Source organism: Bradysia coprophila, unplaced genomic scaffold, assembly GCF_014529535.1.
Source record: "Bradysia coprophila strain Holo2 unplaced genomic scaffold, BU_Bcop_v1 contig_297, whole genome shotgun sequence".
In the NCBI taxonomy this organism is placed as follows: domain Eukaryota; kingdom Metazoa; phylum Arthropoda; class Insecta; order Diptera; family Sciaridae; genus Bradysia; species Bradysia coprophila.
This window is the reverse complement of record NW_023503555.1, coordinates 4,691,382-4,718,005: the sequence shown is the minus strand read 5'-3', so window position 1 is coordinate 4,718,005 and position 26,624 is coordinate 4,691,382. Positions and strand designations below refer to the sequence as shown.

General features: G+C 36.0%; 2 protein-coding genes across 3 annotated transcripts in view; one reads left to right on the top strand and one right to left on the bottom strand.

The window, feature by feature from the left end:
• The window catches only part of LOC119078566 (monocarboxylate transporter 2), a 116,257-nt gene that overhangs the window by 6,188 nt on the left and 83,445 nt on the right, over positions 1-26,624 (bottom strand). For both annotated transcript variants that reach the window (XM_037186137.1, XM_037186139.1), the window contains exons 5-7: positions 21,684-21,857; positions 20,874-21,033; positions 20,491-20,632 (exon numbers count right to left, since the gene is read on the bottom strand). In XM_037186137.1, the coding sequence (XP_037042032.1) occupies positions 20,491-20,632; positions 20,874-21,033; positions 21,684-21,857 (476 nt within the window). The remainder of the gene's footprint in view (positions 1-20,490; positions 20,633-20,873; positions 21,034-21,683; positions 21,858-26,624) is intronic.
• On the top strand, positions 5,760-8,824 carry LOC119078572. The gene is made up of 3 exons (XM_037186148.1): positions 5,760-6,903; positions 6,971-7,119; positions 8,634-8,824. The coding sequence occupies exons 1-3, from the start codon at positions 6,031-6,033 to the stop codon at positions 8,752-8,754; spliced, it is 1,143 nt and encodes a 380-aa protein (XP_037042043.1). The 5' UTR covers positions 5,760-6,030; the 3' UTR covers positions 8,755-8,824.

The window sequence follows — 26,624 nt, the reverse complement described above, 5'->3', positions numbered from 1 at the left end:
AGCGTGTATTTGGGCGACAAGTCTCTTAACTGAAACACATAATAAATTTTAGTACGTGCGGCAGACACGATTTGAAAAATTAATTAAAATCGTGTCTCGTTGCAGATGAAGAGTTATAACTCTGATAATTATTTCGAACAGCCGGTTGGATGCAATGATTTTTCAACTTTCCTTTTTGTATGCCAAGACATCGTGTAATACAGATGTTGAATATTAAAGAATTGCTTTTCGATGTGAGTATTCTGGTGTAGGTCCGAGTGTGGCAGTAGCCAAGTTAGATACAGTGGGATGTACAGGTATGTACGCTCTGAGTGAATTCAGAGAAGGTAGTGACCTCCAGGAGCCTTCTAGCATTAACATTGAACATATTTGGAGGTATCAGAATAGGTTTGGCTTTACTTTCGTTAAGACAAGAGTACGCTTTCTTAGTCTGATTTAAGCATATGAGCATTTAGAGACTGTTTCACGTTTGACATACGAGTTATTCAATGGATTTTACATGCTCAGGGCGTCGCCGCAAAAGTAGTGCTTGAAAAATTAAAAGTACGGTTTTCAACGCATTTAGCACTAAAATAGCTAAAATACGATGTGTTGTCAACCTCGACTTCGCCTCGGATTGACAATGTTCACATCTATTGCGCAAAATTTCCATTTAGGTACAAGTTAGCAACAAGATTTTATGCACTGTAGTGGGATCTTCATTTTTCCAAACGTCACTTTTGCGCACTAGTGCGAAAGTATGTATGAAAATCCATTTACGCACTACTTTGATCTCACTACTGCACATAATAGTATGTTGTGTTACAAGTATTGTAATGTTGATTTTTTCAGCACTAGACCCAAGTTTTTCTTTTGGGTCGTGTGCAGAAAAAATCAACATTACAATACGTGTAACACATCATGCTTTGTGCCAACCGAGAATTGAAATAGACAAGAGCACAAAAAATCATAATTTTCCTTGTAAACAATCACTCTTCAAAGTTGGTCGATCACATTGCTTTGCATTTTCTCAAACGAATGCTGTAACAACTCATACAAATTCCATATCAACACTGCTTTGAGTGTTGTAATAACACATCAAACGGGTGCTGAAATAAGTCACTTTACAACACTAAAATGAGTGCTGAAAAGAGTCGTATTTCAATTCTCGGTGGCACAAATTCCGTTTCAACACTGCCTTGAAATTTTCAGTGTTGTAATGATCCATACAAATTCCGTATCAACACTCAGTTTTGAAATTTTGCCCTTTTCAATCTAGTTATCTGTATTTCAATTCTCGGTGGCAGAAATGCCTTTTCCTAACTAGTGTTGAAATATAGCGACTTTGTCGCTTATTTCCCACGTCGTTTGCGCAAAACACTGTTCCTAACTTATGCTAAAAGGATTTTTTTAGCGAATTCGATTCCATGCGTTAGGAAAATAACTATTTTACACACACGATGTGTTCTGTTTTAAGACCAGAGTGACGATTCTCGTATCTTCGTAACTCCAGATATTCGTAACTTGACAGTTGCGTGTTTAAAATAAGAACTGTCAAGTTACTGATTCTTAAAGTTACAAACGGCATGAGAATCTACGATTCAACATTCAAAAACTTGATGCACAAGATACTATTATCACCTATAGTTAGTGCATACAACATTTTTTTTCTCAAAAAAGGCTACGGAAATATTACCTTTAGTCACTGAGTCGGAAAAAAAGCATTTATAACTCGGTGACATAAATAACGATTACAGACGTCGCTCAATATAAAAGTATGATGAACAAGCATAATTTCCCATTTGTGACTGTTATTTGCACTGGAATTGTTTTTACGTGCAAATCATGTTTATGCATGCTGAAATGTGTTAATTGGGTCGATCTAGAGAGATGGACATTGTTCGATGAATTGTGCTTATTCAACATATTTATTAATTTATATGGATTTTGATCCGAGGATTATGCTTATTTTTAGCATATAATTTATGGGAAATCTTTTTTTGTCAGCAAAATTATTCTTTTTTTGCAGCAAAATTATTTTTTTTATCAGCAAATTTATTCTTTTAGTTCAGCAAATTTATTGCTATTGTGACCAAATTTAATTCTTCGTCTGCAAATTTATTTTTTTGAAGCAGCAAATTTAATCTTATTTTGTCAGCACATTTATTTTTTTGCAATCTGCAAAATTAAATATTTTTTTAGCTATTTTTTAGCAGCAAATTTATTTATTTCTATCAGCAAAGTTAATACTTTTGTCAACAAATTTATTTATTCGTCATCAGCAAAATTAATTGTTTATTTTAGCTATTTTTTAACAGCAATTCTATTGATTTGCAACAGCAAATTTATTCTACTTTTGTCAGCAGATTTATTTCTTGTCATAAGCAAAATTAATTGTTTATTTTAGCTATTTTTTATCTATTTTTGGTGAAATGGATTTTCATATATTCTTTTCGTCACTAGTGGTGAAATGGACACCAAAACCCAATGCTTATCGATCAACACCTCTAACCATTCGGCTATTGATATATAATCGCAGTGTAACAATTTTCAAAAGTTCATTTTTCGCAGCTGGTTGCAGAAAACGTTGTATGCAACACGTTGTGAAAGTGGTAGTTTTTGTCACATGCTTCGCTCGCTTCGCACATTTGATAACATTACATCTAGTGACACAAACTACCACTTTTCGCAACTAGCTGCAGAAATTACTATTTCACGTCTTACGTCAACGTAAATAGTTATTGACACTACACGGACAATTCATTTCTTTTTACGAAATGGATACCAATTTTCATTGCACTTAAAAAGCGTTTTAACACGCCGAGCGATCCGGCCCATTGCCCCGGAGCGAAGCGGAGGGCCGCAATGCGAGCCGGGCGCCGGAACGGTGTCGGTAACTTAGGAGTTAATTTTTTTTCTCTCGCATCGTCTAATAATTAGTCTGTGTAATTCATTGCCCATAAAGAGCGTTTTAACACGCCGAGCCATCCGTAAACTTAGTTAAAGTGAAATTATTATGAAAGGTGTGCATCCTAGAAATTACGCATAGCGAAATTACGAAGCCCCATTCAAATCGAGGGATTAATGCTTTTTTAGGCACTAGGTGTGTAGATTGTCACTCGATACCGCAGGTCGAGCGTGACAATACACATCGTGTGCCTAAAAGATCTATCACCAAGTTGTGTACAACGTTTTTCGAAATAAAGGCAACGGAAAGTTCCATTTTTCGTCGCTTGTTGAGTTGACGTTTTCGTGTTAGTGGTGTTAGTGATATAATTTTATATGTCCTACTGCGGGACATATGCTGATTGAAGATAGTAATTTTCCTACTTATAAAAAAATAAATTTGCAATTGAAACACTAATAAATTTGCTGACAAAAAGCAATAACTTCGAGGTATTAATTTTGCTGTTCGAAGGCATTAAAAGTGCATATTACAAAACAATAAATTTGCTGACTACAAAGTAATAAATTTGCTGCCAGGGATTTGCTGCAAAAGAATTATTTTTGCTGCTTAAAGTCAGTAATATTGCTGCTCAGAAAGCAATAAATATGCTGTTCGAGTACTAATAAGTTTGCTGAAAATAAGACTAATTTTGCTGATACAAAACACTAAATTTGCTGATAAAAAAGATTAAATTTGCTGCTAAAAAAATAAATTTGCAGAAAAAAAGAATAAATTTGCTGATGAAATAAATAATTTTGCTACTAAAAGAATAAATTTGCTGACAAAAAAATAGATGCCTATAATTTATTGTATAGATGTGTCAACGTAATCGATTATTGTAGTATTTATACTGTTACTTTTTTAGTCAGTTCTTCCCTAGCAATGCTCTGACATCGCATTGTCAAAACCCCTTACCACAGTAAAAAGTGACGTAGGTCCCAGTGTATACCTCCACTAACAACTGAAACCTCCAAAACAACAACTTGACTAAAAAAACTTGATCCAAAAAATTTTAGAAAGAGAATTTTAGGAGTAATACTACTATATGAGGAAATCCTACAAGAAAGGCATTCAAAAAAGAAGAAATCCTGAAGCTCTAGAACAGGGAATATGGTGGATCATGTAGAATGAAGAAATTGTGTGAATCAACCTACTATCACCCCAATAAACCCAAAATTCGAGAAGAGAACCCAAAAACATAGCTAACGCCGACCCGTACGAAACACCCATTCGTATCAAAAGCGTTTACTGTGAAACTCTTCATTTCTTTTACTTCATTCTCTACTGAAAAGCTATGTTAGATGTTAGGTAATTTTCACATACATTACCCAGTCTTTTTCTTGTTATCATACACAAATAAATTGCCGGAGGCAATATAGACAGCCCCGTACGAAGTCAAATTTCATAAATTCCTATTTAAACAGCTATATACCGCTATATTTACATATAAATAAACATTTCACAGATGAATATGCTGTAATATAGCTCTATATGCCTGTATATAGCTCAATATACCTGTATATAGGTATATATAGATGTCCATATATGGAATGCCTGAAACACCCCACACATATAACAAATTATTTTTATGTTAACAGAAACTCTCTAAGTACCATTTTTCCCAAGATATATCACTTTTAATAAAATCCAATATGGCCGCCGGCAGCCATTTTGTTAGGAGACCGGAAATTTTACCGACGCTTTACATTCGTTAATACCTTTCAAACAAAAAAAAATTCATGAAATTCGGTCAAAATTTACTCGAGATATTGACAAAATACTCCACGTACGGCCGAGTAGGCAGATAAGAGCTCACTCCAAGAGACCTAGCTCACGCTCCGGTGAACATAATTTCAAAAACTTTTTTTTCCCTGATTGGTACGGTCAATACCTATCTAATAAAGCGAAAACAGACGAAATATGTTTAAATTTGGCCGACCTACAAGCAAAATCTGCTTGCCGCCCTGTTCCTGGTTTGAAACGTCCTGAAACGTTTAAATGTCCGGAGATATCTTCGAAAAACCGTAAAGCACTTATTGGGCCACAGCTCGGGAGGGGTCGACCCAAAATCACTCATCTTCGAACTTAGCCTCTCTTTTGATAATACCAAACGGGGAAAAAAATAATTTTAGAAATCGGATGTGTTTTACTCAAGTTATCGTGCAGACAGACGGACAGACGGACATTTTTTTTCGCTGACTTGGCATCTATGTACAACCACAATAGGTTTCCCCTTACTCAGGGAGTCCAATTCGACGTGTTACAAACGTATTCGTAAACCTATAAGACCCCAGTACTTCGTACGGGTCTAAAAACAGTCAAAGGTCATTTCCACCCTAGAATTTCAAAGGTTGGTGAGACAAACTTTTTTCGTCAGTCTTCGTAATTTGATCTCAGTAATGTAGCTCTAAAGTACCAAAATCTTGTGTGCTTCCAACCGTGATTACAACCAGCTCAGGATGATAAGCTAGGAATCCGTTCCTTTGGCACTCCACAAACTCTATAATCACTCCTGTCTCACCAAACCTTTAAAACTCCTAAGTCTTCATTTGCTGTTATCTCGGAATTCTGGTGCCATTTCAGCCATTTGGCCCTGAATCGGATAAAATTTGTTGTACCTCCGCAGTCTACGACAAATTTTTTTCTTGTAATTGAACTAGTGCTATACCCTCTATGTTAACGCGTGGGCATGAATAACGCCAATTACAACGACCATCACCAAAGCACCTATAGTAGCACTTTAATCGAAGTAAGCGACATTCGCATACCCTGCTAGGTGCTTTGCCGTCACATTTTAAAAAAATGTGAAATTCACAATTCGCTTCTAACTTCACGTTGCAGCGAAAAAAGTGTGACGCAGCAAGCAAACAATAAGTGCTTTTTGTATGTACCGTTCATCAACCGGTTTTTTTGTATTTGTGCAAATAGTATTGAGTTTGTGAAAGATTATACTTTTCCTTCCCGGACACTAGTGTGTCGAATCAACACTATTATTACTCAAATTAGTCAAATCTAAAGATACTCAAGTTAAGAGAATCTACGTCATCAGACATAACCTAACTTAAGCAATAGCAACTGTAAATTCGATAGAAATTGTTTACAAAATGAATTGTATTGCTAGAGATCAAAATTCTATCGTTAGTATGAAACCGGAACGTCGAAGACGAACGGCTCAGCATGTGATGACCGTTCCTTCGAAATGTCTCAACGTTTCTGCTTATACTGCCGTTGATAAAGTGGATATAGTTCAAGAAATCAGCGCAATTGACTTGCAAAGTCAATATGGACGATTCGGATGGCCCGAAGCCAGTACCGATGTATACTATGGCATTCCTTATATTTTGAGGGATTCGGTGAAATATTTTGCCGTTCAAATGATCTTGACCAAATTGCCGATACGAACATATCTTTCCTGCTTGCATCAGGATGTCTACAAATACTACTTCAGAGTCATTAAGCATCCAACTGCCACTGAATGCCATCTGTTCAACGAGATAAACGTAAGGCATTGTGATTCCATGTTTGGCAGATCATTGTTCACCATCGAATCGTTAACATTGATTCGGGACACCGACGCGTATGAATTGTGGGAATTCTTGGACACATGCTACAGAAAGTTGACCCCTTGCATGAAGGTCGTGTCCAACAAAATCGGATTCATTCAGTTCAACTTTACCAGCGTCTACGTACCATTTGTTATGCGAAACAATGAACATTACATGCCACTGTACTGCTTTTCGAACGTAAACAATGTGCCGGTCGATTACATATCCGGATGGGATTTAGCGTATCTGCGATTTTGTTGTCTGTACCAAGGCATTTGGAAGGGTTCGTCTGACATCTATCCGGTGGTGAGCCTATCGTCAATGTACGCCAATCTACCGGTCGACGCGCATTTTTTCACGTGCTGGCCATTGTCAATGGATCATAAATTGATGCGAAAAGCGGTGCCCGGAATAGGAGTGGGAAATGGATCGGTAATTTTTGTTCCTTTGGTGTACGATTCAAATTGAAAAATGGGCAACAAATTGTTCGTTTTAACAGGAGCAGGAGACTGGTAGACAAAACGAAAATGGAATACGTCAACTGATGGCTGTGAATAAGGAACTCAAAATAACCATTGGGAAACCTCAACCGGTAGCTGTTAACAAGGGGTCCAAAGTTCAACAGAATAGTATGAGAAAACGTTGCGGGTAAGTGAAACCGTTGTACAAAATTGAATTTGCTTTCAAATGCAATGCTAATTTTCGACCGGTAAGTTTGATATAGAACTCCCATTCCGGTGTTTCTCTTAATTTTGCTGGTACGAAAATTGTTTTCTTCTTAATCTCTGCTCCTATCATCTGTAGTTGAGACCCCCTTCCAATTTCCAAGCAAATTTTATGAGCGAAAATTAAATGTTTGTTCAGGTAAACTCATACACACTTTCGAACAACAAGCAATTTAGAATCGATCCGATTATACGATAGGATGACCGAAAGGCTCGTCAACACAAACGTTTTTTTCTATTTCAAATAATTTGGTAAACTCACAATATTTGCGAAACGTTTTGGGGTCGTCCTGAAATGCGTACATTAGTATGCATAGATGATAGCGGTCTGTTCCTGGAAACCTGTGTACAGTTTTCAGTAAAGTGAATCGTTATCGTTATCTGCTTCGCATATTACCTTTATAATCGTCGTCTTATTTTCTATAATTTATTCATCTCTTTGCACTTCACGATTTTAAAAAGATTGAAGCAGCTTTGGTTTAGCTTTATATGATGGAAAGAACTTGCTTCCATTTTAAGTTAACAATTTTAGTATCTGGTTGCTAATATACTACCCCGTATCGCAATTATGACTTTGCCTTTAAAGACCTTTCGAGAGCTTTAAGCTTCATTTGTATTCGACTAAAATATTCCACTTTTCCAATGGATTACAAAATAAGCTCAAAGATTTCAAAAGCTCTCTAAAGCACACAAACAATGCGATACAGTGTTTTGGCTTGACACGGCAGCATTAGTTATTTACGTATCTGTTTTAGATTTAGATAACAATTTTGTGAGCTGTCGCCCGAACGAAGTGAGGGCGACAAGCGAAAGTGCCTAAAATCAACCGTCCACAACAGATTAGTATACAACTTTTCAAGCTGAGGGCCTAAATTGCGAGAAAAATTCGGTTATTTATGCCCAAGGCATGAAAAATCTATTACTTTAACTTCTCACAGAAGCCTTCCTTTTGGTTAAGTACTTTTCACAACGTAGACTGAAGCCTGAAGCCCTTGTTGTGAAAACGTTTAGTTGTGTTTACCCCGAGAAGATTTCATTTACTCGTGTAAATCGAGAAATAGGATTAGTTCGTACGATTTAAGAGAGATACCACAGGACATCCGTTCGATGAATTTCTACGATTGATTAAATAAAAGAAATTTCACTGAAGCCTGAGGAGAAATCGCTACATCCATCGTCAATGGCTTTGAATAGTGTTCTGAATGTTTCCACACACATTAGAGTAATGCAGTCCACATATTCAGAGTTTCTTCACATCTTTCAAGCATATAGTTCTTCTGGTCAGGATTTTTTTTTGTACCTGCCATATCTTGTGACTCGTGTGTTTAACAAGTTGGACTAAAAAAACTAATACATTGATAACACAACAGCACTTTTAGGTGCTCAAAAATGTAACTTCCCCAAAATCTGAAACTTTTCAATATTTTCTTTTTGCAGTGAAACGATTGACGGTAGAACACCGGTTAAAGTTCGCCGTTGTGATAGTACGCTTCAACCATCCAAGGTATCTAGTCAAAAGAATCAGGGATGTGGCGGTAATATTCGTAAGTTAAGATAAATACAAATTCCAATGTGAATTATCATTGATTTTGAAATGAGAGATTTTTCAATAAAATAAAATGTAAAACATTGTTTCGTTGGTCCTGATAATTTTGAGTTCTTCATGAAGTACCCAACATGGAAAGATCAAATTTACGATTAGAGCAGTGTAATCGACGGATGGCAGGCACTTATTATTATTTTTGAAATACTCTAACCGCTAAATGTCTATTGGCGCAGTCATTTACACAACTAGGGATAAAAAGATGAAAAATAGAGTTTTCAAGGCGTAGCCGTTGTCAATACTGAGCAACACGCAACCGGAACTTTTTATTTGTATCCCGAGCTAAGTAATGGATTTTATGTGCTGAGGCGTCGAAAGTAGTGCTTGAATCATGAAAAGTACAGTTTTCGATGCTTATAGCATGCCAAATTATTTACATGCTTCAGGGACAAAAGAGCGAATTCTCGTTATTTTGTAATATTGACGAGGGGTCAGTAAGTAATTCATTTATTTATAAATTAGCTCGAATCGCTGGGAGATTGTTGAGGTCGGGATGCAATGACTCCTCATGATCACCCATGGTCCGTCGAGTCGCCTAGTGTCCCAATTTATATTCTGATTAGTAGAGGGACTAATTGCAAGATCGTTCGTATAAAAAAAGTTACTCTACTCCACCTGGTTGCAGAGCAGTGGCCTTGGAAAGTCAAAAAATCACAATTTTCAAAGGATGATAACAGCAAGACGATGCGATCTGGGAAGTGAGTAAGAAGCTGTGGTGGCAAGGTTCGATGAGCCCTTTCGAGCTCATATTAAATATTTTTCGACTACTTTACCAGAACTACCAAATTTAAACAAAAGTTAATTTTGGGTAATTTTAGTCAACTTCGGTCAACTTTGGGCACCTTTGTTCCTTAGCGGTAGACTTTTTGAGCAACAAAATTATATCTGTCGCTTAGCTTGAAGTCTAATGCAATGATACCAAACACACCACGCACGAGTGGCAGGAGGTATCTGTTATTTAGGACATTTTGCATCGAGGTCGCTCTATGGTCTATGCCCGAGGTCGACTACATCTTGCACATTCTTGTAGTGACTAGTCTCTTATACATCTTACTCGCTGCTCATGATCAAAACATTGTGGTATAAACTCAAAAGGAGATACATCCGAAGCAGCTAAAGCTGCTTAACCATCCTCCTAGGTTTTCTTTATGGGACAGATAAATTGCTTGTGAAAACTTTTATACAGACTACAGGATATTCTTGTATTACTGACTCAGTGCAAAAACTTCAGTCTGTATAATCTGCTGGAATCAAAGATTGCGTTTGAACATTTATTCAAAATTAATCCTCCTAATCTAATTTTTGTATAGGACCTTTAATAATTTTACATAATAAGAAATTCATTCTATCATCCCGACGACGATCATCTCGGTAGGTGAATTATTTGTATTAGAATGAGCAATTATACCCTCTCCATAATTTATGCCTCTAACGACTTTTCACATCATGACTCCGCTGAACATTCAAAATAATATGAAAATGGACAAAAAATCACGAAGATTTTAACTCTTTCTTCGAAAGAAGTTTTACAATAATAGCCGAAGCGCATCGGTACTACCTTGGATTAGCCTATTTAAATTTTCAATAAATAATGGGAAACGTTTAATTGGTAATCATTTATTTAAGATCCGTTCAAAAGTCGCAAAAGATTTTTAAAGACGTAAATTGAATAAATTCGGTTTAACCGTGAACAACCGTCAACTTTATTAATTTGTAAAAGGATCAATTCACTTTTCCCAAAGAAAATGTTTCACTTTAACATTTCTTAAAAGTGAAATAGATAGCGCAAAAAAAACAATCACAATCGTCACGTGACAACAATCCCACGACATCGATGTTCAGCAAATTACCGGAAAAAATTGATATTTTTTCCATATGAAAGTTTGCAATGTTCGATAAATCCAAATCAGTTTCCATTTGCATGTGAAGGTTCGAACATGAACTTTTTAAAATTTTAGCGCTCACAAAAAGCGTACCATTTTCGACACCTTTTGATCTAGTACGTTTAGCACTACCATTTTGACGTACATACATCAATCAGAAACATTGTTGATGTTTACAAACCACAAAATGGTTCTTTGATGCAATTGGAATTTTGTAAAAGTTGAATCGAAAATCGAATATTTTAATATAAAATGTTTAGTGTTTGATGATCAAATGTTGTGCAATCGATAGGCCTTATCTTTTCGCAGGTAATTTAATTCGTAAACATGCACTGATCCAAATTTTTATTTTCGAAAAATTGTTTTAGGAAAATGATCCAGCATCAACTACATTAGATTAGATTATTGCGGTCCGAACTTTAGAAAACAGATTCTTTTTCTTTGAATCGATGCGTTATGACGATATTGTCTCCGTAAACACGAAATTCAAGCGACGCAAAGATCTCAACTGTGAAATAAAATTTTGGTGCCACACCTTGAGGCTCTGGAAACATCGAGTGACCTAAAATCTAAAATCGGTCCAATGACCTCGGACATAAAAATTTTGTTCTAGGACCCCCCTCAACTTTCATTTTTGAACATTTGTCCCGAAGAAACCAAATCTCTACGACGCCATCTTGTGGCCGTACCAACATCAAAGTTGGTACCCTGAATTGACACATTTTGCATCTTTTGTCGAAAACGCTTCCGCCGATTTTTTTAATATATACCTCAATCGATAGGTATTTTCAGCGGCTATCAACCATGGAAATTGCACAAAAATTCTATCCGTTTTTGAGAAAATTGAGAAAAACCACCCAAAAAACCACTTTTTGGTAATTTGCGGTGGCTCACATGCATGTGGCCACTCTCAAATGTTTTTATTCGGAAGCGCCGACCTCGAAAACCCTTTAGACACAAATTTCACTACAATCCATTGTATTTACGCGAAATGGCAGCCAATTTTGGTTTGTAATTTTCCAACTTTGAAGCCACCTAGCGGCCAAGCGACGCATAAAAAAATTTTTTGACCTACATTTCCTGAATCAGCATCAAAAGCTCTACCGAAATCAACCGTAAAACCATTAGGTCCGAGGTACGGCCTCAGTCCTAACCTAGGTCCGAACTCAACTTTTTCCCATCTCGCCACCATGAAAAACACACCTATCTACTTTTTAGATTTTTAGAAACAACGATGCCCTGCGGGCATCGTGTAATAGATGCCGGGACAGTCATGTATTAAGGCGCAGCGCTGCGCGCTGCGCTTGCAACTAGTCTCTTATATATCTTACTCGCTGCTCAAGATCAAAACACTGTGGTAAACTCAAAAGGAGATACATCCGAAGCAGCTAAAGCTGCTTAACCATCCTCCTAGGTTTTCTTTATGGGACAGATAAATTGCTTGTGAAAACTTTTATACAGACTACAGAACTGCAGCCTGTGTAATCTGTTGGAATCAAAGATTGCGTTTGAACATTTATTCAAATTTAATCCTCCTACAAGCACGGAATTTTGAAAACCGACAAAATTTCTGTTCATGTGTTTTACTTGAGTTTCTGATTTCTCCATATAAAAATACATGCAAAATTCACAAAAAACCAATAAACCACAAAACAGAAAATGTGTCGGTTTTCAAAATTCCGTGAGTGTAATATAATTTTTGTATAGGACCTTTAATGATTTTACATAATAACAAAATTCATTCTATCATCCCGACGACAATCATGGTATGTGAATTATTTGTATTAGAATGAGCATGAGCAATAATTATAACCTCTCCATAATTTACGCCTCTAACGACTTTTCACTTTATGACTCGTAAATTTTCAATGAATAACGGGAAACGATTGGTAATCATTTATTTAAGATCCGTTCGAAAGTCGCGAAAGATTTTTAAAGGCGTAAATTGAATAAATTCGGTTGAACCGCCGACTTTAACAATTTGTAAAAGGATGAATTCACTTTTCCCAAACGAAATGTTTCACTTTAACATTTCTTTAAAGTAAAATGGATAGCGCAAAAAGAAACAACCACAATCACCACGTGACAACAATCCCACGACATCGATGTTCAGCAAATTACCGAAAAAAAATTCATATTTTTCCATAAAAATAAAGTTTGCAATGTTCGAAAAATCCAAATAGTGCGTACAACAGTTGTTACTGCAACTTAAATTTATTGATTGAATGACAAAATATATCAATCAGTTTCCATTTACATGTGAAGTTACGAACTTTTAAAAATTTTAGCGCTAAAAAAAAGCGTACCACCTTTTGATCTAGTACGTTTAGCACTACCATTTTGACGTGTATGAATCAGAAACATTGTTGATGTTTACAAACCACAAAATGGTTCTTTGATGCAATTGGAATTTTGTAAAAGTTGAATCGAAAATCGAATATTTTAATATAAAATGTTTAGTGTTTGATGATCAAATGTTGTGCAATCGATAGGCCTTATCTTTTCGCAGGTAATTTAATTCGTAAACATGCACTGATCCAAATTTTTATTTTCGAAAAATTGTTTTAGGAAAATGATCCAGCATCAACTACATTAGATTAGATTATTGCGGTCCGAACTTTAGAAAACAGATTCTTTTTCTTTGAATCGATGCGTTATGACGATATTGTCTCCGTAAACACGAAATTCAAGCGACGCAAATATCTCAACTGTGAAATAAAATTTTGGTGCCACACCTTGAGGCTCTGGAAACATCGAGTGACCTAAAATCTCAGATCGGTCCAATGACCTCGGACATAAAAATTTTGTTCTAGGACCCCCCTCAACTTTCATTTTTGAACATTTGTCCCGAAGAAACCAAATCTCTACGACGCCATCTTGTGGCCGTACCAACATCAAAGTTGGTACCCTGAATTGACACATTTTGCATCTTTTGTCGAAAACGCTTCCGCCGATTTTTTTAATATATACCTCAATCGATAGGTATTTTCAGCGGCTATCAACCATGGAAATTGCACAAAAATTCTATGTACCGTTTTTGAGAAAATTGAGAAAAACCACCCAAAAAACCACTTTTTGGTAATTTGCGGTGGCTCACATGCATGTGGCCGCTCTCAAATGTTTTTATTCGGAAGCGCCGACCTCGAAAACCCTTTAGACACATATTTCACGCCAATCCATTAATTTTACGCGAAATGGCAGCCATTTTTCGTTTCAAAAATTCCGACTTTGAAGCCACCTAGCGGCCAAGCGACGCATAAAATTTTTTTTTTGACCTACATTTCCTGAATCAGCATCAAAAGCTCTACCGAAATCAACCGTAAAATCGTTAGGTCCGAGGTACGGCCTCAGTCCTAACCTAGGTCCGAACTCAACTTTTTCCCATCTCGCCACCCAACAAAACACACCTATCTACTTTTTAGATTTTTAGAAAGTACGATGCCCTGCGGGCATCGTGTAATAGATGCCGGGACAGTCATGTATTAAGGCGCAGCGCTGCGCGCTGCGCTTGCAACGAGATTTAATTGAAAATTAAATTCATTATGATGAAGACATCGAATTGAGTGTCAAACAATTTCTGGCAAATAAAAGAATACTGAGCAACATCGATAAACATTTTCATAAACTACATTTTGATCGGATTAAAAAGAGATTTTCATTTCAACGCAAACAATCGTCAAAAGTCAGGGCCTAAATGATTAAAATTTAATTCCGCTGGGGATAATTTCAAGTAATCCCTGATGGCATTAAATTTTAATTCTAAAAAAGATTCGGTCGCGTACTGTTAATCCCAAAAACATTTATATCTAGGTCCATATTTTTATCTGTGCATATGCTTGTCTACTTGTCGTTAAAATTATAGATCCAAACAAAAAATAACTTTTTCAGATGTAGAACGCCTTGAATCTTCAGCTTATCCTCAACATTGTTTTATGATTTTAAATCTCGCGGAAACTCCATGTTACACAATGCTGAATGACTAATTAATTTAGAGTTACAATTTTCACTCCAGGTAGATAAGCTAATACCTAGGATATTCGCTGCGATTATAATTGCAAATACAAAATTCACAATTTAACTGAACATTATTCTCTAAATATATTCTGTGCAAACAATAAGTTAATTGAGAGAACATTCTAAATGAATTACACTCGTTTTTTGGTAACATGATACTTCAAATAAACATGGATGTAAATAACGCAAACAAACATAATATTAGCTGTGGTTAAAACGTTTCGCTGCATGGCAAAACGTTTCTCGATGCGAGGATGATGTTAATTCCTTTTTCGCTTTCAAACAAAAACACAACGAATGAATAAATGTTTATCATTTCCATACGATAATACAGTATGTGGTGAGAGCAATTCACGAAGAATTCTATTTCACCGTTTTGGAACGGCAATCGAAATGCGATACATAGTCATTTAATCTGTTATTATTTCGGTAGCGTTCGTAAAAGGCGTCCGCTTTTCGAGGATGGAGGGAGGAACAGCAAAAGTGTGACTGAAATGCTATAAGGTATAGACAAAACGCAGATAGAGGATTGATGAAATCTGAACATTCCAAGTCTATGTAATTGTTATTCCCTTCAACGTCAACGAGTAAAAAAAAAATTTGTCGTGCACCTTCAGAACCCGCCAATGATTTTTCACGTGACTAATCCCAGGTAAATATTGACGTTAGCCCTAATTCCCGATGAATATTGACTTGACAAATGTATATATCATATCATGTATATATACTAGCCACGACATTGCACGAATGTAAGTTTTTCCAAAATTTTACAGACTTTCCCAGATTTAGCTGAAAAATTAGACTTTAAAGTTAAATAACGTTCACAGCACATTTTATGGAGAAAAACTTTGTTAGGATGATGTTCTGGTTCCCTGTTCAATTCTACGCACCCTCCAATCTTTCTCGTTTTTTCTGTTGTGGTACTTGGTACAGTTTTTCCCCGCTTGTCAAAGAGTAAAAAGCAATATTTTTGCTCCTGCAGGGCAGATAGAAAGATTGGTTTTAAAGGATGAGCTATAGAGTTTTGCGAGTAGAATATTTTAGGAGTCCCACAAAATGGCCGACACATGCCATCTTGAAAATATCGACCACCAAATTTATGGCTTAGTTTTAGTTTGATCTCTGGAAACGTCTATAGAGTTTCACGAGAAGAATATTTTAAGTCTGCTAGGAAACTGCCTCGAATGTCATCTTTTTGTACTTATAACATAAATAATATTATTTGAAGACGAACGAGAGTCATAGTTACATTCTAGTGTTAATCAAGGCCTATTTTAACGGAGTTAAATTTCAGAAATTCCTTTCAGTGACATTTGAATAGGAATTTGATTCAGCTGTTTTCAATCTTAAAAGAAAATAAATCATAAAAACATCTAAAAAACGCAGCAATTTAATTCTCTTATAATAGGCACCAGTGCTAATCGAATTTTTCCAAGATGGCGGTTGTCTGCCATTTTGTTGGACTTCTAAAATATTGTACCTTTGTCCAGAGATCCAGCTAAAATCGCCTATCACCCTAAATTTGGACGATATTTCCAAGCTGGCAGCGGTCGGCCATTTTGTTGGACTCTCCAACATTTTTTATTTTTCAACTCTTAAAAACTTTCAATCATGAAATCGCGAATTCCGGAGGCGTAAACGTTCGACTTCTTTTTGGTCCCTTAAACCACACTAACACAAAGTTTGTATGATATTTGAAATGTTGACATAAGTTTTTTGCGCAAAAAGAAAAATTCGCAGAGAAACGGGGACAGTACAATTAAATTAAAATTGTTCTGTCACGAGTCCTGGAATGAAAAGCAATGAAAGAAAATTCAGCTTTTGTTCAGCTTTTGCTATAAATTTTACTCATTAAGATAGAATAACATTTCTCGCTTATTCTAAGCTTCTTGTCCTTGTTTCTCATTTTAATTATTCTTTTGAACATTTTGTATTTTACATTTAATTTTTAACTTTTAATTTTTCGTCGTTTAACTTAACTTATGCATCTGCAACATACTTCAAGCAAAAGGGATCATAATCGACAGCTGCTAAGTGGAGAAATATTGTGAAATGGTTTTTTACAATGTTAAACAGTTGTTTACACACTGTCAAGTGTCAGTACTCTATTTAAATTACCACTCATGCTTAAACACCGTTGTGTTGTCATTAGTCGGTCAAGTTGAGATTTATTCATTCATTCATTTATTCCAACTTTCTTCATTGCGACTGTGCAGGTGTGCTTAGAATTTTCGGTTGTAGTGCAAGTGGATTTTTAGGGAAGATTTGTTGAGATACACTCTCGGACATTCACTGCATTCAAACATGCACCTTTTTGTGGCTGATAAGAGCTCGTTTAGTCGGCGTGTGTGGGCATATGTTTTTTAAGTTCGCATTAGTATGAACATAATGGACATTGAACGGCCGCGTCATGGATAAGCATATGATATAGTAGCTGTCGTTTGAATGCAAATTTTGACGGGCAGTACTTGCACTCCAAAGGTATTTGTCCAGAATGGACGCGTTTATGTTCCGTTCGAGAGCTGCGTATTTTGAATTGTCGTGGACATTCGTCGCACTCGAACAGTTTCCGATTCGAATGATGAACTCGCACGTGTCGCCTTAAATATTCGGTTGATCTGAATTTCATAGAACATGCATTACAGTTCAATTGCTTGTCTTTCTCGTCTGTTCTATGAACGACAATGTGTGTTAAAAGATAGTCTTTCGATTTAAATCTCTTTGAGCATTTGGTGCATCCATTAGGCCTTCTATCGCTAGTCATTTCATTTCATTTATTTCTGATAAATTTTCCTAATTACATGAATTGCGTAGCTCCAGTATGTATTCACAATTCAAAGGAGCTACAAACTAGCATGTGCCGTTCTATTTTATAAATTGTTTTGATTTTTTTTGAACAAAGATCACATTCGAAAGGGGACACTCTGAATGAACGATCATGTGTTGCTTAATGCTTGATTTCCTCTAACTCCGTTTACGCTCCGTTTGCACTCCGTTTACTCTTTAAACAATAAAAAAGAGGCGTGGTTTAGTTAAACGGAACGTAAACGGCGTAAGAGGAAATCAAGCATAAGTCTGTGTTTAATGTGTTCGGGCATTTACTTCATTCAAATTGCCGGCTTTCGGCATGGACGTGCATGTTCCTGTTTAAAGTTTTTTTTATTTATATTTTTCAGATTTTCCGGCCGTTGCATAGATAATAATCGCTCTGCCTAGCGTTATTTTAAATCATCTTCAATTGGATCCTCATATTTCACCTTAATTTCGTCGGCTTCCATCAGCTCTGTGTTCCTATTTTCAATCATTTTTCATGCTTTCGTTGTCCATCCAACCACCAAACTTTCACTTGCTTATGGTAATGGTTCGAATAGATCTGAATATAAAGGAAACAGTTTTTAGCCGTTGAACTTACGCTAAGTCTACCAGGGTACTTAAAAACATTCACGTCGTTTTGCCTCCGTTTTCATGGTAGTTGTCCAGTGCGGCCCTGGCAGGGCCTATTCATAATTCTTCAAAAGTCCATAAATTTCGTTTAAAAATTGTAAATGAAGGAATTCTAAAGAATTTTATAGAATTTTTTAGAATTGTATTCCTAAAAATAGACCATGAGAGATGCACGAGCGTTGGAAATTTGACTTTGTTTTGTTATTAACACAGTCCTAATTCCATCATGAAGCACCCCAACTTTACTACAATTAACCTGTTACAGACGGGAAGCATATGACCAGTATTATTGTCGGGTCTATTACTTCCATCGATCAAAGTATTTTTAATCTGTTGATTTCAAATCTTTTAGTTCCACTTTTTTAACATTCATTTTACTGTATAAGAAGCCATATTACCCATTGCTTGTCATTATTTTTGTCGTCGTTATCGATAACATATGAATAGCCGTGTGTGCCAGGTTAAGGAGACGACTACTTATCAGCAGGTGACGTTTAGATGCAGTTTTGTTAAGTACACGGAGCAAAAATTCAACAGGATTCAATTTTACCCCGTTTTCTTGACATTTCTTCTGTATATTTTAAAAGTAAACGGATGCAAAACTAATTGGTTTGCTTAGTGCACTGTTACGTGAATTCCTTTTACTTACTGGTTATAATAATATCGAACGGTTATTTGTTCACGAACTACAAACTTAATCTTGGAAACTGTTTGTTTGTTCTTGATTTTGTGACGAAATCCAGAGGACCGCATTCAGTCAAACCACAAGAAATAATCTATCAGAAGTCTAAATTCACTTTGGCGAATTTTACTATATCACTCTATGCTGTTGTGTTAATACAGAGATTAAAGAGCGTAAAACAGAGTAATTTCAAATTTGATTTAAAGTCACTCACGCAGCTGTCAAACAGACAGTAGAAAAGGGGTTTGGAAGTAGAAATGACTCTTGGAGCTTTTGGACAACAGAAATTTTTTGATAGCTATACCTGCAGCACTCTATGGTCTATGCATGTAATCAGTTCCAAGGTTCTGAAAGAACAGGGTAAGAGACTTTTAAGTTGATCACGAAGGCGGTGTGATCAAAATTTTCCTGCCTAGGTTTGGAAAATTTTGTATGACGATTTAAACTCAAAAAAAAAAAAATTTTGTTTTTAAGTTGACTTTTCAAACAATATACGTGTGTGAATTGCCAAGATTTGTGTTTCACCCGCCTTCGTAAATGTCTTAATCTGTTTTTTCAGAACCTTGATCAGTCCGATCAGATTCTGTTTCAAGGCTGTAAACTTTGGGATAGATACAGATACGCGGGTTACACACCACAGTTGATGATAAACTGGCGGATTTCATACAAAAATGATTCTCGTCGTCGTGATGATGTGGTGAATTTGTTTTATATGTAGAATCATCAGAAGTGGTGTGTTCCCGCGTATCTATTGAAATGGCGATCTGCGTGACCTCCCCAAAGTTTAGAGCCTTGGTTCTGTTTATCTTCAAAAGATAATTCGGCGCAAATGTATTTTTTTGTAAACTCTGGCGATGTTTGACGGAACGCTTTGTCCTGTCACTGTTTCTTGACTGATTATCGTTTTCTTTTGTCCTAGATGTCGATAGAAGTATCGACAGATAGTAGATGTTTTGAAATTAATTGAATTGGTTGAATTGAATCAGCTGAAAAATTTTAAGAATTCTAACGAATTCTGAAAAATTCAAAAATTTTCTTTTTTCTGATTTTCTTTTCAACTTTTCGGAATTTTTCAGATTTAAAATTCACAAAATAGGTCCTGGTGTATCCAAATTACCAAGGAATTAATTTGCTGATTTCCATTTAAATTGACCTTGTCCTTCACCACTCAACTTTCACACAACTTTTCCAATAAGGCAAGAAAATAAATATTTTAATAGCTTTTACCGGAGGTGCACCAACTCAAACACAGTAACTTTTAGTTTAATATTGGAGTTTAAGAACAACACGGAAAATATTATCCAAAAAATTATTTCCACTTGGCTTTATACGTTGCGCTGCGAAAAGGAAAATCGTTTGTTCCATATATTTCTTCTTCTCGTCGACGTCACACATTATGAATGGTATTGCAATCAAAACACAAGCAAGCTTCAGGGCTTAAAAAAAAGGAAACGAAATGGCACCATAACCGTTCCATAATAACATATCCATTATGCATACAATTTTTGAAACACTCACGAGAATGTAACATCGATTCGGAAGTAAAGTAAAAAATAAATAAAAATAAAACAAAACAACAAAAAAAAGAAGATATTTTCCCTCATTTTCCGACGTCATTTTTTTCTCTTCTCTTTTTTTGTTGCTGAAAACGAGAGTGTCGTAAATTACCTTTTTTCGTTGGTTTTTTAGATGTAATATAGCCCGGCGTTGAGGATGGTAAAGGGATGCAGGCCTATAAAGTAGACCCATAAAAAAGCTAATAGACACTAAGCCGGTAACTGCTTGAAGTCCGAGTCTCCATCCCATTTTACTAAGAAAGAAATAAAGAGAGAAAAAAAACGTTAAATCGAAAAGGTCTCGCAGTAAAACGTTTGTTGCTACACACAAGCACGAGATAAAGAAATTTTACTGCATTTTTATAACACTGTGCTTAAACGACCAGCAAATAAAAACTTAAAAATGATAAAAACCGAAAGAACAACAGAAAACACCACCGAAAAATAAAATAAAAAATGTTTCTAATTGAATGGAAACATGTGTTCACAACTCACCCAACACCCTCTTTCAGTATTACCGAAAATAGCGCAACACCAATACCTTCACCGCTCATTGTTATCATCTCCACAAATTGTCTTCGTCTTTTAAAGTAATGACCGAGCATTAAAGCCGATGACTCTCTAACCATGGCTGCACCTACTCCCACCACAAATCCTGGTAACATAAACAAAAAAAAGAAACGAACAAGTGAAAAAAAGGGTTTTTTGTATTATGGAAAGCACAGAAACAAACAGGAAAAAAAAAGTTGAAGAAAACAACAACAGCACAAAGTTCACTTTATATTGTTTTCGTTTGCCGGAGGGGGCACATGGTGCGTTTCAGCATAACACAATCATATAAGTACATGTATACACCGTTCTCGCACACGATAATGTGGGTTACACTAAGGATCGTGTGTGCTGTAATAACATTTTCAGGAGCCGAGAACAAAAAGAACGGCAAAATATATGGTTTCACTTAATCTAAATAGAAGCCATAATGACAGAGCTTTAAGATGTTATTGCTGGTGAAACAGCATCATATATTAATAAGTAACACACAATGCTCTCTCGTTCAACATAAAACATATAATGGTTGCGGTGCTTGATTTATATTTTTAATGTAAATTTATATGGAATGTCAGCACGTGCAAAGTTCATTACTTTGTCGGTTTTGAATATATAAATAAATCGGGGGCGGGTAAGAACACGCCGGCTAAAAACCTATGCTAAAAGTATTTAGTGTGGAAACGAAGTTAAAAGAGAGAAAGGAAAAACAGATATTCGTTTTAAGTTCAATGCATAAACATTGAGTTTTCCACTTACCGTAACTGAACGCCACTTGATGGTACTGCGTTGCGAACGAAGCAAACAGAATTCCTAGCGATAGAACCAAACCGCCAAGAACAGCGATAAGTCTCGTTGATTTACGGCGACAAATTGCTATTATTATTGGCGATGACAACATCGAAACGGACCAGCTGGTTGCACCAATCCAACCTTTAATTAGAGTAAAATAAAAGAAATTATGGAATGAAAATACACAGTCGGCAATTTTCTGGGGGACGTTCATAAATTACGAAACGCAAAAATGTCAATTTTCAAGACCCCTCCCAAGTCATGTAAGATCTGTAAGACTTTTGACTTACAAAAATTGTATGAACTGTCACGTAATCCTGAGACACTCATCAACCCTATTGCCTTATGTAATTTCCTTTTCTTTTCTCTTGACGGATGATTCCAGTTCGATATCAACATGTAATTTATACACCACCTAACATTTGCACTTTCCATTTTTTGATCTTCTTTTCAACCATATCTCTGATTGCGAGGAACGATCATAATTAATTTGAAATCCGCACAGCTCAAACCACGTTGTTAAAATACAGAAAATTATCTATTCTATCTATCTGTCCCCCGTGGTGGGCACACAGATTTCTTTCATTACTTATCAGTAAAGGTTTTAGGTAACCAAGAATGTATGACGCGTAAATGGTTGGTAGGGTGGGTTAGAGGTGAGTGGGCTGCCCATAAAAGTGGGCTGCCCACGCACATGGGTATGCCCACGGGACATGGGCACTTTACAATTTCGTGGGCATAGGGCGCAGCATGGACATTTTTCAAAAATGTGTGATCCCACAAACTTAAGTCTTAAGTGCAGTCTGGACTTTCCGTACGATGTAATATTCATTCAAGGAATTTTAAAACGGCTATCGCACATAAAATCGTGTTTCCAACTGTGCTGTCAACATGGGTTTCGCCTCAGATTGACAATTTTCACATTTTTAGCGAAAATTTCCTATGTGGGCCTTGGGCATGGGCTGGGCAGTGGGCATGTTTTTAAAGATTCTTGGGCATGGGCTGCGCCGTGGGCATGCTTTTTTTAAATTATTGGGCTTTGGGCAGGGCGGACATAAAAATTAGGTATGCCCACTCACCTCTATGGTGGGTCAAATTTTAACTTTGACTTTTTCCGAAGCATCATACCCCGAAAATGGTCCAAACAATTCTATTTAGAAGAAATATTTTTTGACAGCTTCGTTTTCGTCATCTCTTAAGACGAATTTTTCGAGTGATTCTGGATATGACGATGAATGATTTGAGTGTTATGTGAAACCACTACTATCAGAAACTTTTTGTGGGAAGACAATTTTTCATATTTTCCTTGATTTTCCCATATTTTCTTTAATATTTCCAAAAAAATATTATTGAGAAAGTTTGGAAAAATATCAGAAAATTTTGGAAAACGTGGGAAATAGTTTTCCCAAAAATAGTCCGTGATTAGAGTTTAATTATAGCTTAATTACGTAGCTTTAAAATGGCTCGAGCATGTTTGTCTGTTTTTTGCCTTTTACGGACAAAACCTGCAGTCTAAACCACCGACCTAACGTGACTTCTGGACCATGCCTCGAAGTATGCAAATACGTTTTTAAGAAATTTAGGAGGTTAATTGATATCTCTCGCCTAAATGTAGGCTAGATATTTATACACAAATTCATCGTATTTGGGCTACGTCATACGTGTAAATCGGTGTGTATATCGTTGCAGCCACCAAGCGACTACCTAAATTATTTAGCTTGAGTGAACTTTAGGACGTTACCAATGTAATAAAATCGCTATAAATATTCCATATTGTTGTCTGACACGGGAATCAAGATCATTTTAGTTGAAGACTAGTACGTAGCCACAGAGCCATTTTAACTTTCTGTGTGGATATGATCTACAAATACAGATTCTAACCCTTTCACAGACAGCAAGTCATATGTTATCGACAACAAAAGTAATACAATTAGTCCAGACATACAGAATAACAAAACTAGAAGTAGTAGATTTTGTAAAGATCTGTTGGAAAATGTTTTAATTTTGTTCAAAAAAATTTAATGGAATCTATAATTGTCTCTGGTGGTATAATTAACGCCTGTGAGAGATTAAGAAAAAAATCTAGAAGAAATCGGACTCCGTGTAGCGGTTTCTATACATATATTACAAAGCATTTCAAAGCATACACTTACATTTACATCATAATTTATTTGAAACTTTATTTCATGGACGGCAAAGTGAATTGTACTTTTGTCACTTTCTTCTGTGTTTATTAAGAGCATTTTCATGCTAAATGTGACTCTTGTTCTAACGGAAAGCAGGCTATTTAAACTTTACTCAGCCGAAGTCTTATATTCCGTATCATACACTCCCTTTCAAAAATTTAACCCCTCCATAGCCTAACCACTTTGAAATGCAAACAATTGCTGGAGAGCTTTCGAGAGAAGTTTAAATAGACGGCAGACAAACTTCTTGAATTAACACATTTTCACAACAACGAAAATAATGTTGCCCGTTTTGCAGTCTCGTTTTATTGTATTTTTTAGCAAAGAAAATGCTTCATAACACTATGACAAACACAAAAAAGACCGCAAACCACATTGTTGTTGTTGGGCGCCCTTTAACTATTTTAATTTTGGTGTTTTACAAAATTATAATGAAATACGATACCACTTTGCAAAGTTAAGTTTTTCTTTTTCTTTCTTTTCGGAGAAAAACGTGAAATCTTTATTCAAACCACTGGATTGTTGTAAAGTTTCTCAAGAAGCTGTAAATGTTGATGACGTTGTAACCGCAAGCGAAAATAACTTTAAATCTCGTTTTTAGTATTATACACAGTTCACCCAAGTTAGTCTCCCAACAGGGCCGGATTGGCTACCAGAACATTTGTAATCTGACGATCTCTAAAGCGACAACCAAAATATTTTTGCCGACCCGAGCTGCATGTTAAAAAGTAAACAGTGCTTCTCACTCGGTCCCACCACCCATCATGGCTAGTCCGCGCCTACCTGCCAAGGTAACAATGGGACCACAAAATAACTTTTGTCATTCTATCCCATTTCAATCAAATTCAAAAGCTGTATGCATTACATCATCATAGCCCAACGGCAAAACAATGTAAAAGTTTTGTAATGAAAGCCTAAACGATTAATAAAAGTTTTTTGTCCGTAATCTTTGGATAAAATCAAAGAAATTCAATTTATTCGCTTCACTTCAATCGTCTGATATTCGAAGTACATTAGACCACATTACATGCCACCACCCACCACCAAATTACATCGAACCCAATACTTTTGTTTCTACAGAGAGTCACTCACAGCAAACCATATTCATAGAACATACCAGAGCATAAAACTTCATCTAAGCTTTTTCGTCAACGATTTCACATCACTCATTTAATTAAATTCGTGAAGTTTACATCACATAAACCATTTTCTCCACTGTCGTAACAGGTAACAACACCAAGTGCAATTAGCACAAAATTTACTCTGTTAAGACATTGGTATGCGAGCACGTTATCGGAAATTATAGAGGAAGAGAAAACCATAAAATCGTTGAATTAAGTCGTCAATTTCAACAAATCACTTTCGATGAGTTTCTTTTGTTAAATTAATATGAACGTAAGTACTGACGTTACAGTCGGGAATTAATTTTAACAAAAAAGAAATTCAATAAATGTCGAAGCGATGGAGTGAGTGAAGCGAACTACTCATTCATTGTTCGACTTTTTGTTGATAAAAGATTGGAGATAAGCATATGAGAGGACGACTCTACACCCATGGGATTTTCGTTCGAAACGTGTGTCACGTTTCTTAAATTAGAATCTATTAGAACTATTCCCGAATGAAAGAGTCCTTTTATATTTCAAAAGGTCTCTGGTGTCTTTACCTTTTTGAAACGGCAAGCGTATCAAAGTGTAATTAGTCTTTAACGTTTGTTGTTGGAAATATCGACTTTTATGTTTAATACAAAATCTTTTACTTCATTTGTTAAAAACACTCACTCATCTCACTATATGAATAGCTAAAAGCATAAAGGGAATTGCGAATTGCGAATTATAAGAAAAATGAAATTTGGATTGTTAAAGTTGGCTTCGAATAGTCTGACAAGTCAGACTCCTTGAAATTGATCTAAACCAGGGCATATCATTGGTAAAGTTGTGCCTAGATAGTTATTGGTCCCTTGAGGCCAAAACCAATTTCATAAAAATTTCTCGATATTTGTGTGGCCAGCAAGAGGTGATCGAAAACCGGAACCATTCACTTTTCTTATGAGAACTTCTCCAGCTACACGAAGCCCACAAGGTCTTATAAGATGTCATTGGAAAGGTAATGGCAAGTACTTTCGGGCAAGTAGTATTTTATGGGGAAAGTTCGTCTTCGAACTGAGCAGTTAAAAGTAGGGGTACAAAATCTGATAATTCCGGCATAGTTTTTTCAGGGTTTTATTTGCCGTTTGATTTGAAATTGTTGATTTAGTTTTGTTGGTTAGCTGGCATATAGGAAAAATCCATTATCCTTTAGAGGCGCGACCATTTTTGTCAGTAGTTCATCTATTGCTCTCTATTTTCAGGTAATATAACTTCACTCTGGTGAAATATCCATGAAATGTTATAGCAGTGAAGTTGGTAAACAAAAATCTATTACATTTGAGCTTTAGTTAACCAAACTAAATCTACAATTCCAGCAAACTTCATGTGCACCGGAAACGTATCGAAAACACCAAAAAAGGTTTCCCCTGATTACTACTTAACAGGGACATAAATTTGCTTACAACCCTCATAGGCAATGAAAACCGTAAGAGACAAAAATTTTGGAGGCAATCTCAAACCATTCTTGGCTTATAATTATGCTTTGCTTCGATAAACAATAACTTGTCTGGATGCTCTCACCTAATAGAGATTCGAACGTCATATCGTCCCAAAAACTTTTTAAAATCTCTCTGCCT

Coding starts and splice junctions, on each gene's coding strand:
- LOC119078572 (XM_037186148.1), top strand. CDS start 6,031: ATGAATTGTATTGCTAGAGATCAAAATTCTATCGTTAGTATGAAACCG. Junction 6,904..6,970: donor TAGGAGTGGGAAATGGATCG/GTAATTTTTGTT, acceptor TCGTTTTAACAG/GAGCAGGAGACTGGTAGACA. Junction 7,120..8,633: donor AGTATGAGAAAACGTTGCGG/GTAAGTGAAACC, acceptor TTCTTTTTGCAG/TGAAACGATTGACGGTAGAA.